The sequence below is a fragment of the Chlorocebus sabaeus genome, chromosome 13 (genome assembly GCF_047675955.1).
Source record: "Chlorocebus sabaeus isolate Y175 chromosome 13, mChlSab1.0.hap1, whole genome shotgun sequence".
Lineage (NCBI taxonomy): Eukaryota > Metazoa > Chordata > Mammalia > Primates > Cercopithecidae > Chlorocebus > Chlorocebus sabaeus.
In genome coordinates, this window is record NC_132916.1 from 11,922,406 (window position 1) to 11,939,660 (window position 17,255).

General features: G+C 49.6%; 1 protein-coding gene across 4 annotated transcripts in view; it reads right to left on the bottom strand.

The window, feature by feature from the left end:
- Positions 1 to 17,255, bottom strand: part of SYTL3 (synaptotagmin like 3) — a 117,049-nt gene that overhangs the window by 2,580 nt on the left and 97,214 nt on the right. For all 4 annotated transcript variants that reach the window (XM_038001161.2, XM_038001162.2, XM_038001158.2 and 1 more), the window contains 5 exons: positions 12,000 to 12,102; positions 6,375 to 6,545; positions 3,076 to 3,178; positions 1,631 to 1,733; positions 302 to 507 (listed from right to left, as the gene is read on the bottom strand). In XM_038001161.2, the coding sequence (XP_037857089.1) occupies positions 302 to 507; positions 1,631 to 1,733; positions 3,076 to 3,178; positions 6,375 to 6,545; positions 12,000 to 12,102 (686 nt within the window). The remainder of the gene's footprint in view (positions 1 to 301; positions 508 to 1,630; positions 1,734 to 3,075; positions 3,179 to 6,374; positions 6,546 to 11,999; positions 12,103 to 17,255) is intronic.

Genomic DNA, 17,255 nt, shown 5'->3' on the forward strand with positions numbered 1-17,255 from the left:
AGAAAATAATCCTTTTATGATTGACGCCAGAAACAAAAGCAAATACTGTACCTAGCCCGTTTGGAGGCCTATAATTTTTGTTTCTTTAGCAGATCTAAATCTGATTTAAATTGTCAAAATACTTGGCTGTATTATGGCTCAGCTGTAGAGTAAAAACTAGACTTAAGAATTTCCAATTAAGGCAGGCTAGGCAATTTCAAAACCAGTTAAGTCACTGCCCTGTTGCAAGCATTTTCTTTGCACAGTACCCATTAGGATAATCACAAAGGATAAACGTTTGGGCTCAATATCTCAGACTTACTTGAACCAAGCCTGGCTCCCCCAAGCAAGCGGTCGTTCATTCCAAGGAGAGCCTGGTCCCAGACGGTTAACTCCAAGCTCGACTGCCTCAGCTGGGCTGGGGTTACACCACTGAAGACAAACGAGTGTTTCCACTGGGGACAAGCCTGCTTCTTCAGTACTGGCGACTTCAGTCTCAGTTTTTGTTGGTCTGGCAGAGTGAGACAGCTGAAGAGGGAACACAAACCCTGCAATCACTGCCATCCAGATGGCCTCCTCTCCCGAGGCCTGTGCATCAGTGCAGACCAGAAGCACTAAGAAAAGTGCCAAGTCCACAACATCCACACCCTCCACAGTGAAGCAGGGTGGGAACCACAGGACTCGGCACATTTCCCTTAGGGCTGAATTCTGCATCAGGTAAAAAGAACGAGTTGCATGCTATGGCCTCCCGGCCCTCATTTTAATCTTCCCTCCTTGGGGTGCCTTGAATGCAAATACACACGTTATCTCCTTTTAACCCTGTTCTCAGGAAAATCAACTCACAAAAGCTTGTCCAAGGCCATGCAGGTAAGCAACAGGATTAGAACACAAGCTCAGTTCTCCTTTTTTTGAGGTGGAGTTTTGCTCTGTCGCTCAGGCTGCAGTGAAGTGGTGCGATCTCAGCTCACCGCAACCTCTGCCCCCCAGATTCAAGGAAGTCTCCTGTCTCAGCCTCCTGAGCAGCTGGGATCATAGGTGCCCACCACCACACCCGGCTAATTTTTATATTTTAGTAGAGATGGGGTTTCATGTTGGCCAGGCTAGTTGCGAACTCCTGACCTCACATGATCCACCTGCCTCGGCCTCCCAAAGTGCTGGGATTACAGGCGCGAGCCACTGCGTCCAGCCTCAGTTCTATCTTCACCGTCGTTTTTCCCTTATGTCACCGACAGGGAGTTTGCACTTCAGTGTAATAATTAATGGTATCTGCCTTACTTTTAGAGGGCCGCCCTGTAGTGAATGAGAATGAAATGTGGACAGTCATGCATTTTACTGTTGGTCCAAGAGGAGATGTTACGCTCAGGAAATATTTACTGAACACACTACTTTTTAATGCTTGATTTCAAAACTGGCTTGCTGATGTCACAAGAACTGAGAAGATTAGGGTTTCGGGTACCCCAGCCTATACACGTCCCAAGAATTTTCGGCAGTCAGGGTCTTTAATATGTGTTATGTTAGATTTTCACAGGAAAGCTAAACTAAGACGTTTTAAGTGGCTTACATGTTTTTGGTGTTCCCTGCAGGTTCTGGGCCAGGTTGTGATGTATACTACATCATCAATAAATAATATTTGATTACATCGAATACCTACCCCTTAACAAATGAGTTCAAGGTGCCATCTGGCCGCACAGGTAAATTCTTGGCTCCCAGCACTACCAAACAAAGTTGGCCATTAAGTGACAGCTCATCTGTCCCTGGAAGGAAAGGCAGTATTCACTGTCAAAGCCATGTCTCCTGACATGTTAGTATGCAGTACCACCACCCCAAAACTGATAGCTTAGCAAGAGAATCTGCCACAGCCCTCAGACCCCAAGAGGGCAGGTGGCAGTGGTGCAGTGGGCTCCGCTGGCCCTGCCCACAGGCTGTGGCGCTGCCCACACCGTGCTGCTCTGTGGTCAGGTGGAGGACAGGATGGAGGGATCGCTAAGATCCTAGCAAAGAGTAAAGAGGAACACAAGGAGAGGGAAGATGCTGAAGTCTGAGTCTTAGTTGTAGCCAGCAGTTAGGGGGGAAGTGAGAGCCCCGAGACTCTGTCTAGGAGGTTGGGATGGCCATGGGGCACTTGCTGCTGGTCTGCTGGTGACCCCGTGAAGTTGAGTAGCAGAATTCCCTCTTCTAGCCAAATAGGAAGTCACTGAAACAACAGAAATGTGCATTCTTGGCCGGGCGTGGTGGCTCACACCTGTAATCCCAGCACTTTGGGAGGCCGAGGCCGGCAGATCACGAGGTCAGGAGATTAAGACCATCCTGGCTAACACAGTGAAACCTCATCTCTACTAAAAATACAAAAATTAGCCAGGTGTGGTGGCGGGCACCTGTAGTCCCAGCTACTCAGGAGGCTGAGGCAGAAGAATGGCGTGAACCAGGGAGGTGGAACTTGCAGTGAGCCGAGATGGGCCACTGCACTCCAGCCTGGGCGACAGAGCGAGACTCCGCCTCAAAAAAAAAAATAAAAAATAAAAAATAAATGTGCATTCTCCTTGTCCTTCCCCACTCTCCTCCTTCCCCACCCTCCTGCTTTCCACACACCCCACGTTATTGAAGGAGTAAAATCTCCATAGGGTCCCTGAGGACCCACCTTCCTGACCTACTTCATTTGCTGGGCAGCAGCTACCCACGTGCCTGGGGGCAGGGATTTATCTCATCTGAGCCCTGCAGGTACCAGCGCCTTGAGATGTGCTCTTGGCTCCACGTTGTCATAGAGCCTCTGCTCTTCAGGAGGGTTCACGGTTCCCCCCAGAGACCATCCAATCCGCCCCTGGGAGGAAGGCCTAGGGCAGTATCCTTAGAGGAGCATAGAGAGGGCATTGGAGGCCTTGTCTGCTTCTGGTCACCGTTTCCCCACAGGCTGTGGGCTCCAGAGAACCTCTTCCCTTCTCGCTCGCTGCATCGCTCAGAAAATTGCTGCTGGAGCTGGGCACAGGGGCCGTAGAAAGGAAATGCTAGAAAACTTTCACTCCACCTCTCAGTCTGCCTGTCACACCAGCCTCTGCGGACAATGACACAGACAATGTCCAGGGGCTGGAGGCCACTGACCTTGAGCCTCTTGGAGTTTTCTGGGCCCTGAAGGGAGGACTAGCTTAGCTCGGACTGTGAGCTCTCCGCTGCTCTGAGGAACGCTGTCTTCGTATTTCTCTGCCTGGGGAAGAGAGGCACAGCTTAGGCACGGTACTCCCCAAGTCCCGAGAACCTTCCAGGCTCCTCTGGTTGTCTCAGCTCTGTCCACAGATGCTTTCCCCGGCCCCTGCAAGGCCCTGCGGGGAGCAGGCGTGTGTGTGGCAGGACTGGTCTTCCTTCCATCTATGGTTTCACACCCACCCTCCCCAACCCCAGCATGGGGAGGAACAGCTCGGCCACCCCAGCGAACCAGAGCCAGATGAGCTTAAGGAAGCAGAGTGACTCGAGGGCATTGCACACTCCCTAAGACATTTCTACAAAAACCTAGACGCAGCCTGAGTTTGAAAAACAGAAATGCACTCAAACCTCCACCCCATCCACCCCACCCAGGTCAGTAGAGATTCGCGCTGCCCTCCAATGCCAAGGACTGGCACAGATGCTGGGGACAGCATGGGGTATAGACTCTGCCCAGAGCCACCGGGGGTGGCCCCCCAGGGTGTGGTAAGTCTGAGGACACGTCCCTGCCCACCGAGGCACTTCTGTCATGAGTGGTTTTGCCAGAAAGTGAGTGAAGAGAGGGCCGGGAGAAGAGATGATCCTGAAATCCACACCATCTTTCTCCCAGTGGGGTGGGAGGAGAGTATTAGGAAGAGACTAGAGCATGGGATATCCAGTCTTTTGGCTTCCCTGGGCCACACTGGAAGAACTGTCTTGGGTCACACATAAAATACACTAACAACAGCTGATGAGCTTAAAAAAAAATCACGAAAAAAATCTCATGTTTCAAGAAAGTTTATGAATTTGTGTTGGGTTGCATTCAATGCCATCCTAGGGCCAGGCCTGGTGACTCATGCCTGTAATCCCAGCACTTTGGGAGGCCGAGGTGGATCACCTGAGGTCAGGAGTTCGAGACCAGCCTGGCCAACATGGTGAAACCCTGTGTCTACTAAAAATACCAAAAAAACCTAGCTGGGCATGGTGGCGGGTGCCTATAATCCCAGCTACTGGGGAGGCTGAGGCAGAGAATTGCTTGAACCTGGGGGACAGAGGTTGCAGTAAGCCGAGATCATGCTGCTTCACTCCAGCCTGGATGACAGAGCAAAACTCCATCTCAAAACAAACAACAAAAACCAAAAAACAGAGCCGTCCTGGGCTGCAGGTTGGACAAGTTTGGTCTTGACACATCCGGTCCACCATGGCTTCCGCCAGCACTGAGAAGCAGCCCTCTCCGTTACCCTCAGAGGCCTCAAGACTCCTGGGAGCCCACATGGGCAAGCCCCCGTCTTCCCAGCCCTCGGGTACCAAATGAGATATGGCTGTCTCCAGCTTCGGCGGTCAGAAACCCAGTCAGGATGGAGCCCAGGGCAGGCCTGTGGGCGGACTCCCCACCCCACTGGCTTTAGGAGGGATGCCTTTCAGCTCCATGCCATCTGCTCCCCACCCACTTGCCAGAGCAGGCTCAGTCTGATGAGGCCTGGTGGCCGCCTGTCCTATGCCAGGCCCTGTGCTTGTTCCAAGCCTTGTCTTCAAGCTGATGACAGAGGTGTGGGAGATATGGTGCACGGGGGATTCAGCCTCTGACAGAAGGGAGTCTAGGCTGGAAACAGGGTGTCCTGGAGGAGCCGACACTCTTTTGAGAGACGAGAGTGGGGATGAGAAGGCATGGAAGCCAGACGCTTCACCCACCCGCAGCATGGCTGGGGCAGGAGCAAAGGGACACCGTGGCTGAAGATCAGGCCCAGAGACGGCAAGCATCCTGAGCTCTGGGTTCTGGAGGGGTAATCAGGAAAGGCTTCCTAGAGGAGGTAGGCTTTGGGTTGTCTTGGGCTGACCTTGGATAGGGGATGCATTCCAGGTGGGCACTGGGAAGGGGAGGTCTAAGCCCAGACTCTACCTTGGGGCAGTCAGCACAGGCGGTGGGAGTGTGGGCATTGCCTGGAGGAGCAGGGAGGGGGCAGGCGGCTCACCAGGAGGCCTCAGCTGAAACCTGAGAAGCTTCCCGGCAGCAGCGACATTGCAAATCCCAGCTGTGCTGGCTTCAGAGAGGAAAAGAAGCCAGATGGCCCCCGTGCTGTATGTCCAGGTTGGAGCACAAGGCTGGGCCTGCTGTGGGCCCTTGGCTGAGGGGAGTAGTCCATCCGGCTGGTTTGTTTTTGTTTTTGTTTTGTTTTGAGATGGAGTCTCGCTCTGTCGCCAGGCTGAAATGCAGTGGCGCGATCTCGGCTCACTGCAACCTCCGCCTCCCGGGTTCAAGCAATTCTCTTGTCTCAGCCTCCTGAGTAGCTGAGATTACAGGCACATACCACCACACCTAGCTAATTTTTGTATTTTTAGTAGAGAAGGGGTTTCACCGTGTTAGCCAGGATGGTCTCCATCTCCTGACCTTGTGATCTGCCTGCCTCGGCCTCCCAAAGTGCTGGGATTACAGCACTTTGCTGACAGCCACCGTGTTCAGCCTCCCGGCTGGGGTTTTTAAAGAGATGGCAGAAGCCCACGTTTTTCATCCCTCATGGTCTCACATGAACTCTCTCCCAGTCTGGGATCTGGACACAGAAAAGTACAAAGCAGAGTTTCCAAGAAATGCTAACCTCTCTCCCAGGCCTCCTCCTACCTGCACAGCCTGGGGGACACGGATCCTAAATCGAGTCTAGTCAACTCCTCTGACCTGCCCACCTGCCCATTTGCTATCCATCTCCTGCTGTACAATTCCAAACCAGGAGCTGGAGCTCCACAACCCAGCCAGGGCGGCCTCTGCCTTCCTCATAGCATTGGGTCCAGTCATCTGTCACCTATTATTGTTCTGAGAGTACCTGGGGTTCAAAGGTTAGAAACAACGCACTGTAGCCCCCAGGGGGACTGCATAGCTGTGGGTGGTACCCGCAGGGAAGGGCATGGCGGGCTTCCAGCACGTCAGCCACCAGCAAGGTGAGGCCTCTGCTAGGGGAAGCCACAGGACCTGATCCAGTCGGGTCTGTGTGTGATGCCGAGGCGGGGGCTGTTGGGGTACCTGAACAGAGCTGAGACAGTTAAAAGAATCCCTCCGTCCACCCCACCCAGGAGAAAGTAACTATTTGAAAGTCACAGCGCCAGGCCGGCAAGCACACACTGTCTTGGGTCCAAGTCTTTCCAGGTATGTTTTCTCTTCTGGGATCTCTCTGAAAAGTGATTTATTTATCACAGTGGGGATGGAGGGCACTCAGTCCGAAACCAGACATCACCTTGGCCCGGAGCGGATGCCAGCAGAAGGACTGTGTTGTGCTGTCTTCAAAGTCCCACGCGGCCAGAGGAATGATCACTTCTCCAAGAAACACTCTCCGGGCCAGTGTGCCCAGATGCCATACCGAGACCTGCAGCTGCCGGGTCACCAGCTGGGCAGGGGCCACGTGATACTGCAGAGGCAGAGCACAGATGGTCAGCTGGGTTCCTGGGGCCCGCACTCCTAGGATCCCGACCCCACCTCCCAGGGTCCCACTTCCCAGCGCCCGGCGCAGGCCTCCCTCCCACAGGCTGAGTCCAAGATGTGGATGCAGCCAGGGACCTGATGTGGTTATGGGGGGTCAAGGTGCTTACAGCCAGGTTGGGGCGGGGGGTCCTCTCTCTGCTCAAGAACCCCTCCCACTACTTCCCAGGTGCCCAGTGCTCTGCTTGGGGACAGGCTAGGGTAGCCCTGGTAGCCACTGAGCCCAATTCTCAGAACAAGACAAGGATGAAAGTCCTTGCCCAGCCCACGCCTACTAGAAATCAAGCCAAATCTATGCTCACGCAGGATTTGAATTTGCATCTGAACACTGCACCCAGCCAGGCTTGGCCAAATATACTGAGAACAGGCCCAAAAATACTAAAAAAAAAAGAAAATTTTTTTTTAGAGACAAGGTCTCACTATGTGACCCAGGCTGGAGTGCAGTGGTCCTATCTCAGCTCACTGCAACCTCTGCCTCCTGGGTTCAAGTGATTCTCCTGCCTCAGCCTCCCGAGTAGCTGGGACTACAGGCGCTCACCACCATGCCTGGCTCATTTTTTTTGTATTTTTAGGAGAGACAGGGTTTCACCATGTTGGCCAGGCTGGTCTCGAACTCCTGACCTCAAATGATCCACCCGCCTCGGCCTCCCAAAGTGCTGGGATTACAGGCGTGAGCCACCGTGCCTGGCCTGTATTTTTTTGTTTTAAGCCAACCATGAACTCCCCCTCCTCCATTCCCCCCAATACCACGTATTTGCCCTGGAGGGACGATGCCTGTGTCCAGGCATGCAGGGCCTGTGCTGGCTTGGCAGAGGGCAACACGATGTTCCTACTGTCCGCACAGGGGATTCCCAACACACCCAAGAGTGACGAGAGAACCCCTTCCCCAGCCAAGCATGGGTTCTGCCCCATAGAGACTGGAGGCCAAAGGCCCCTGCGTGACACCCAGCCCTTCCCAAGGTATGGCTGACTCCACCTCAGCCTCTGAGGGCCTCACTTTAAGCTTATTAGTTGGATTTTCTCAATAATGAACAAAACGTACAAGTTATTGAACACAACCTACAAGTTACTGAACACAACCTACAAGTTATTGAACACTTACTTATTCCATACCAGGCTTTTTAGATGCATTGATCTTTTTAGCTTTCACATGCACCCCACGAGGTATTATTCAGACCATTTTGCAGGTGAAAAAAAAGAAGCTTGGAAATTCAGTGACCCTCCCTTGGTCTGGCAGCCAACACTGCAGGCCCGAGTCACGTGCACTCACTGTGTCCAGGCCCAAGCCTCGCTGCTGACCTCTGTGGGCCACACTGCCCTCACTCTGGTGCTTGTTTGGGGTTTGAATAGTGACTCCTCGTGAAATGGCTGTTGCTGTGAGGCTGGACACTCGCACCCACTTGCAGCAGCTGTGCGGTTTGTTTACTTTGGGGTTCATCTCCTCATGCCCACCTTCACCCATCTTTCCGATCGAGGGATGAGATGGAATAAAACAGGAACTGAGACGCAGTAACTTCTCTCCTTCAGTCTCTGCAAACAGAGGGGAGGCACAGCAGGGCCGTCCCCTGCTCTGCTGGGGGCTGCCCGTAGGCTCTGTCCACACTTCTGACATCCGCAGGCCAGGCACACATGGCTTGGCTGGCCAGGTTAGCTTCCTCGCTTCTTTCCTCCTTTTCCTCCCCACTGGGACGGCTTGTGGCCACGGAAATGCAAATTTCTTGGGTCACATTCCTTTGTCTCCTGCCTTTGGGTAACTTTGAGCCAGTTTTCCCTCAAGTTCGTGGGTCCATATCTTTTTTGGGGGGACAGGATCTCATTCTGTCACCTAGGCTGGAGTGCAGTGGTGCAATCTCAGCTCACTGCAGCCTCCACCTCCCAGGCTCAAGCAATCCTCCTACCTCAGCTTCCCAAGTAGTTGGGACTACAGGTAGGTGTCACCATGCCTGGCTAATCTGAATTTCTTCTAGAGATGGGGGTCTCTCTACATTGCCCAGGCTGGTCTCAAACTCCTGGGCTCAAGTCATCCACCCATCTCAGCCTCCCAAAGTTCTGGGATTACAAGTGTGAAACCCCCACACCCAGTCCAGGGTCCATTTCCGACTCTGCCCCACAATCAATCTGTCTATAAACTCTGGATTGACGTGATTATTCCCTATATTCCAGTTACATTCCTTATCAGTTAGTCCAGGCAGCTGGCCAGCGGTCTGGCTGCATCTGCTGCCCTCTGAGAAATGAAGTGGTTACTGGAACACTACACCACTTAGCAGGGTCGGGCTCGGGCCCCAGGCAGCTCTCTCATCTCCAGCTGTGTGTGGGCGATGCTCAGGCCACTTCTCCTGTGTCCTTACCCACTGCTCGTCCCTTTCTGTCAATAGGACTACTCCCTGCTGCATATAGAATCTGCCTTTTCAAACCAGATGTATTTTCCATTGCCCTGTTAGGTCCACAAGGCTTGCTCCAGGTTCAGCAGGGAATGAGGTGTAAGGATCATTCGAGAACAGGGCCGCGCAATGACCAATGTCACCCAGTGAGATCACTTCATCTTCTCCAGGCCCCCAAGACAGTGGTCTCAAATGGGGTACAAGTGTCTCTGGGTCCAGAAAGGCTTGCCAAGAAGTACTCTGCTCAGCAAACTTTGAGGATCGATTTCTAGATCCTCGCATCGGATGTGCACTTCTCTCAAAACTGGCTGGAGACAGTTCTCACAGCCTCATCCACCTGAATTGTGCTCTGATGGCTCACCCCAGGTCGCACAAAGCTCCTGGGGGCAGCACAAAGGGGTGACTGTCATTGGAAATACTGCCTTCTGTGAGACTTTCAATGATGGGTCAGCCTCCCTGGCTTCCTATCCTTCACATCTTATGCATATTTCTATTAAGGATGAGGCTGGCCAGTGTTAGGATGTTCTGCATTTAGGATTGATTAGAGATGCTGATTATTTTCATTGTAACTGGAAAGTTTCCCAGGACTATAAAATATTCACAATATACTAGATAAGACCCACGGCTAAAAATTTTAAGTGATATCTTTGAGATTCTGTGCACATTTTAAGTAAGGTAGGTAACCTTTTAAATCCAATTATATAACTTTTTTTTTTTTTTTTTTTGAGACAGAGTCTTACTCAATCACCCAGGCTGGAGTGCAGTGGCGAGATCTCTGCTCACTGCAAGCTCTGCCTCCCGGGTTCACACCATTCTCCTGCCTCAGCCTCCTGAGTAGCTGGGACTACAGGCGCCCACCACCACACCCAGCTAATTTTTTTGTATTTTTAGTAGAGCTGGGGTTTCACTGTGTTAGCCAGGATGGTCTCGATCTCCTGACCTCATGATCCACCTGCCTCAGCCTCCCAAAGTTCTGGGATTACAGGTGTGAGCCACCATGCCCGGCCTTACAACTAAATATTTATCTAAAATATAGACAATATGAAATGTTTATCTCATTTCATAAAGCTGTTTACACAAAATACCTTAAACTTCCAATGAGTAACTTTGGATCTCTAATTAAAATGTGTGAGGGGACACACAGTTTTTCACAATTCTTCTAGCAGGTGCATGAGCAGAACCGTCCGAAGACATTCTCCAGCGACTTGCTGCTGTGTGGTGCCTGGTCCCAGCACAGGGAGAAAGGCCCTGCCCACGCCTGCTGAATCAGAATCTGCTTTTTTTTTTTTAATTAATTAATTTTTTTAGACAGAGTATTACTCTGTCACCAGGGCTGGACTGCAGTGGTGCTATCTCAACTCACTGCAACCTCTGCCTCCTGGGTTCAAGCGATTCTCCTGCCTCAGCCTCCTGAATAGCTGGGATTACAGGTACCCACCACTACACCTTGCTAATTTTTTGTGTTTTTAGTAGAGACGGGGTTTCACCATCTTGGCCAGGCTGGTCTCGATCTCCTGACTTGTGATTCGCCCACCTTGGCCTCCCAAGGTGCTGGGATTACAGGTGTGGGCCATCGTGACCAGCCCAGAATCTGCATTTAAAAAAAAAAATCCCCAGGGTCCAAGTATAGCTGCATCTTAGAAAATAAATTTAGGCCAGGTGTGGTGACTCAAGCCTGTAATCCCAGCACTTTGGGAGGCCAGGCTGGGCAGATCACCTGAGGTCAGGAGTTCAAGACCAGCCTGGTCAACATGGTGAAACCCCATCTCTACTAAAAACACAAAAAAATTTGCCGGCCGTGGTGACGGGCACCTTTAATCCCAGCTACTTAGGAGGCTGAGGCAGGAGAATCGCTTGAACGCGGGAGGTGGAGGTTGCAGTGAACCGAGATCACGCCACTGCATTCCGGCCTGGGCGACCAAGAGTGAAACTCCGTCTCAAAAAAAAAAAAAAAGAAAAAAGAAAAAAATTTTTAAAAACATAAATCCCCACAGGATTTTATGCACATAAATTTTGAGAACCGCCAGTCCTTTGTGGCTTTGAGCTGTATTCTAACGACTCTCTAGGTCTCAGTTTCCCCGCGGGTAAATGAGGATTCTAATACTTACTCCAGGCTGTATATACAGCACTTGGTCACAGTAGGGACCCGGGAGACAAGCGCTATTATTATTTAATGAACTCAGGGCTCCGTGCCAGCTGCCCAGATGGCCCCTGGCTGGCAGCTCACAGGCACTCCTACTTGCCAAGAAAGGCAAACAAAGCCCTCTCCTGTCACGGGCATGAGACAAGGGGACCTCTGGCTGCCCAGCCCAGGCGGGGTAGCCTCCACAGGTCTGGGCTACCCCCCTTGCCCTGCACCAAGATGGGGGCCGCCACCGCCAGCTCTCCTAGATACCAGACCTCAGCTGCAGCCTTCCACCCGAAACCAGAGCGCGTGGCCCCGTCTCTGCCCTCAACCATCAATCACATTTCCTAGTATCATCGAAAGTGAAAACCCAAACAATTCCTTTGTAAGATTTTTCATAAAAGGAGACATTAAAAAATAAAATAAAATTAGAAGAAACCTGAGTTTGTCAGAAATACAATAAAGGGGCACTTTTACAAAGACAGTAACTCACGAGTTTAATTTTCAGGGCACTCTGTTTGGGAGCACCTCTTTGATAGAAATATTCACAAAGACAAACGAATTTTTAAAATTATCCTGTGCTCCAGTGTTAGCCTGAGACAAAGAGGCAGCCAGGTTCTTTCTCACTATCTTCTCAGAAATCATTAATCAAAAGCCATTCCTGAGTCTGGCAGACTCTGCACTTTTCCGGGACAAAGGCTGACATTTATTTTCTACCAACTTAACACTGATTGATAGAGCCACAAAGAAACATATAGGTGTCTGCATTATATCTAACTGAGTCAAGAGTTTGAAAGCACCATCCACTGGACTCTGCCCCGGGCACCCCACCGGGGCTGGGGAGGACTCCGCACAGGAACATCTGTCTAGCAAGTACCTTCAAGGTCTCCTGAAAGGTCGGGTCCACCGTGTTCCTTTGGACTCCAGTCTTGCGCTTCCCCTGGGAGGATCTATCAGGCAGAAGGTAGGTCTTCACATACCTAGGGGCCAAGCACAGCGGGGACAGAGTGAGAACTCAGGGAAAAGGGTGGATAAAGAGTTTGGGGGCAGCAGAACCCACGCAGCAGCGTTTTCTTTACCAGGTTTCCTGCTGGAATTTCTGATAGAAAGGACTTCATAGCCTAATAGTGAGCAATGTCAGTGCTGGGTGGGCAGCTTCTGATTCACGCAGTCTATGGTCAAATGCTGACTACATAACCCTCTGGAATATTCCTGGGGGTGTGAAGCTCATCCTGCCTTCCTCAGGCCCTACTCCATTTGGTGAAGACCATGGAACCAGAAATTCTCTTGCCTGCCTGGACGTCAAGGCCATGAGCTGGATTCCCGTCCCTTCTACCACCCACTACCTGCAAAAGAAAAAAAAGTGGAAGTGGAAAAAGCATAAGCCTCGCACTGTGCTGTTTCCTTGCAGGGGCCTCAAAGACTCCGCTCCTCCCAACCGCTGAGAAGTGGGATTCTGCTCAGTCTAGTGGTCGCACGTAGCATGACAGGTGGCTCCATCTGCACTCACCCAGCTCCTGAAATCCAGGCGGAGAGGAAGACATGTCCTGTCCTGTTCTAGGCTGACCCCTCCAAACAGGCCCCTACGCTGCCCTTCATGGCTCCTCTGGCAGCCGCAGTGATGGCAATGACCGCCTCCCCCGCACCCCACCAGCAGCAGTCCAAGCTCCCTCTCCACAGGCTAGAAACAGGCTCCATTTACCAAAGTAAAAAATCACAGTGAGCCTCCCTCTATCTGTGCCCTTCTTTAGCCCCAGTCATGGGCCTCTTTTCCCCCTCAGTTAAACTTTTTGTAAAAATACTTGAAATTGGCCAGGAGGCCGGGCGCGGAAGCTCACACCTATAATCCCTGCGCTTTGGGAGGCTGAGGCGGGTGGATCACCTGTGGTCAGGAGTTTGAGACCAGCCTGGCCAACATGGTGAAACCCTGTCTGTACTAAAAATACAAAAATTAGTCAGGCGTGGTGGCATGCACTTGTAATCCCAGCTACTCAGGAGGCTGAGGCAGGAGAATCGCTTGTACCTGGGAGATGGAGGTTGCAGTGAGCCGGGATCGCGCCACTGCCCTCCAGCCTGGGCGATAAAGGGAGATTCCATCTCAAAAACAGCAACAACAACAACAACAACAACAAAACACCCAAAAACTGGCCAGGCATGGTAGCTCAGGCAGGATTCCATAAGCCAGAAATTTGAGACCAGTCTGGGCAATGCATATGGAGAACTCATCGCCACGAAAAATTTAAAAGTCAACTGGGTGTGGTGGTGTGCACGTGTAGTCCCAGCTACTCGACGCCTGAAGTTGGAGGATCACCTGAGCCCAGGAGGTCAAGGCTGAAGTTAGCCATGATGACATCACCACATTGCAGCCTAGGCGCAAAGCAAGACTCTGTATCAAACAAAACAAAACAAAAAATCCCTCAAAACTCCCTGTCTCGAATTCTCCACAGTTCATTTACTCTTAAGTTATTGAGCGGCACACATTCATGCAATCTCATATATGTAAAACAGAATATATAAAATAAACCTATATGGTTGGAAGTATTACAATAAAGTGCATTCCCACGTACCCACCCCCCAGCTTAGGAAACAGAACATAACCAATGACTTCCCTATCATAATCCTGCCCGTAACCAGGTAATAACCATATTGGATTTTATATTTATCACCCCATTGGTTTTCTTTATGGTTTCACCATTTTGATGTGTCTCCTTAAACAATGTACTGCTTAGTTTTCCCTGTTTTTGAACTTTCATATAAATGGGATCATTCTGTACACATTCTTCTGTAACTTGCTTTTTTTCACTCAATATTATGTTTGGGATTTATCTATGTTGCTATAACCGCCACTCATTCATCTCTAATCCTACATATCACTCTGTTGAATGAATACACAAGTCATTTGTCCTGTTGATGAATATTTGTCTTATGTCCTAGTTTTTCGCTCTGCACATGGTGCACATGTGCAAGCATTTCTCTTGGCATATAACCAGAAGTGATAGGGTATATGCCCCTTCAACTCTTCTAGATGATGCCAAATTACCAATTCAATCTCTTTAACACATACAGGGTTATGCAGGTCTTCTATTTCATTTCATGTCAGTTTTGGCAATTTGTGTCTCTTGAGAATGTGTTGATTTCAGCCAGGTGTGGTGGCTCACGCCTGTAATCCCAGCATTTTGGAAGGCCAAGGTGTGAGGATTTCATGAGCCCAGGAATTTGAGACCAGCCTGGGCAACATAGTGGGATCTCATTGCTACTAAAAATTTTTAAAAATTGGCTGGGCATGGTGGTGTGCACCTGTGATCCCAGCTACTCAGGAGGCTGAGGCAGTAGGACCAGTTGAGCTCAGGAGTTTGAGACCAGCCTGGGCAACATAGTGAGACCTCGTTTCTAAAAAAAAAAAAAGGTTTTCATTTCATCTAAGTTGTTAAATTTATTAGCACAAAGTTTTACATAATATACCCTTATTATACTTTTTTTTTTTTTTTTTTTTTTTTTTTTTTTTTTTTTTTTCCAGACACAGTCTCACCAGGCTGGAGTGCAGTGGCACAATCTCAGCTCACTGCAACCTCCACCTCCCGGGCTGAGGTGATTCTCCCACCTCAGCCTCCCATGTTGCTGGGACACAGGCATGTGCCACCACGCCTGGCTAATTTTTATTTATTTTTTTTTTTTAAATGAGAGGGAGTCTCACTCTGTCACCCAGGCTGGAGTGCAGTAACGTGATCTTGGCTCACTGCAACCTCTGCCTCCTGGGTTCAAAGAATTCTCCTGCCTCAGCCTCCTGTGTAGCTAGGATTACAGGCACACGCCACCATGCCTGGCTAATTTTTTCTGTATTTTTAGTAGAGACGGGGTTTCACCATGTTGGCCAGGCTGGTCTTGAACTCCTGACCCTCAGGTGATCCACCTGCCTCGGCTTCCCAAAGTGCTGGGATTGCAGTCATGAGCCCCCATGCCTGGCCCCCTTATTGTACTTTAATGTCTGCAAGTGCTGTTATGTTGTCTCTTCTTTCATTCCTATACCGGTATTTGAGTATTCTCTTTTTTTTTTTTTGAGGCAGAGTTTTGCTCGTTGCCCAGGTTGGAGTGCAATGACGCAATCTCAGCTCACTGCAACGTCTACCTCCCTGGTTCAAGGGATTCTCCTGCCTCAGCCTCCCTAGTAGCTGGGATTACAGGCGTGCACCACCACGCCCAGCTAATTTTTGTATTTTTAGTAGAGACGGGGTTTCACCATGTTGTCCAGGCTTGTCTCAAACTCCTGACCTCAGGTGATCCACCCGCCTTGGCCTCCCAGAGTGCTGGGATTATAGTTGTGAGCCATAGCACCCAGCCTTTTTCTAGCATTTTAAGGTGGTGGTTTAAATACTTCATTTTAAACCTTTTTTCTTTTAAATATAAGCACTGCTTTAACTGCATCCCTCAAATTTTGAAATTTAAGTCACGAAATACTTTTGGGAGAAAGACTATTCCAGTTTTCCTGAGGCAGACGGTACAGGAAGAGTAATAATAACAGCTAAGACTAGAACAAAAGGAGAGATTCTGTTATGAAAGAACCATAAGTGCTATGGAAATGTGTACTGCATGTGTGCTATAGATGCTTTGTGTAGCACAAATACTATACTTGTGCTATAGATGTGTGCTATATTTGTGCTATAGATGTGTGCTATAGAAATTTGTCTGGTACTAAAGAGCTACTAAAAATTTCAGAGCAGCAGAGGGTTTGATTAAATCAACAATTGATTTCTTTCCCCATCATCACTCTTTAGGTGGTAATTAAAACAGTATGCCAGAAGTTCCCCATGTAAGGAAAAAGAAAGGCAAAAATGAGGCCCCTGCCTTAAACTATATTTAGAAAACCAATTCCAGTTGTAATGTAAACAAATCTAACTGTGAAAAAAAAATGATTAGAAGAAAACAGAGAACGTATTTAAACTCTTGGGTGCCATAGGAATTCTTCTACAGACACAAAAAGCAGACAGTTTAAAGGAAAAGCTTGATAAATTTAATATTAAACTTTCCACAAGAAAAGTCATAATAAACAAGTTGGAAAATAAGTTACAGCTGGGATAAAATATATGCAATACATATAACTAATAAATAATTTTTAAACCTATTTAAATTAGGTTTAACAAAAAACCTCTGGTAAATAAATAAAACGATAAACAATCCAATAGAAAAATGGGAGGCCAGGTGCAGTGGCTCATGGTTGTAATCCCAGAGCTTTGGGAGGTTGAGGTGTGAGGATGGCTTGAGCCCAGGAGTTTGAGACCAGCGTTGGCAACAGAACAAAACCCTGTCTCCACAAAAATAAGTTTAAAAATCTAACTGGAAAAAAAAAAGTTACAAATTTAGCCTCCTACATAGCTGGGACTACTGGCATGTGCCTTCCAGCTACTCAGGAGGCTGAGGCAGGGGGATCACTTGAGCCTGCAGTGAGCCGTGATCGTGCCACTGTGCTCCACCCCTGTAGTCCCAGCTACTCAGGAGGCTGAGGCAGGAGAATTGCTTGAACCCAGGAGGCGGAGGTTGCAGTGAGCCGAGATCGTGCTACTGCACTCCAGATGGGCAACAGAGCAAGACTCCGTCTCAAATAAAATAAAATAAATTTAAAAAATAAATAAAATAAAATAAACCTAACTGGCAAATGCATATATAAGGAGTGGCTCAAAAGGCTGGGCTTGCACCTGTAATCTCAGCATTTGGGGAGGCTGAGGCGGGAGAATTGCTTGAGCCCAAGAGTTCAAGATCAGGTTGAGCAACATAGTGAGACCCTGTCTCTATTTATTTATTTATTTTTAAACAAGTTGCTCATCTTTGTCAGTAATAAGGGAAATGCACATTAAAATAATGGTGCTGGCTGGGCGCGGTGGCTCACACTTGTAATCCCAGCACTTTGGGAGGCCAAGGTGGGTGGATCACGAGGTCAGGAGTTTGAGACCAGCCTGGCCAATATGGCAAAACCCCGTCTCTACTAAAAATACAAAAATTAGCTGGGCATGGTGGTGCATGCCTGTAGTCCCAGCTGCTCGGGAGGCTGAGGCAGGAGAATCGCTTGAACCCGGGAGGCGGAGGTTGCAGTGAGCCGAGATCGCACCACTGCACTCCAGCCTGGGTGACAGAGCAAGAC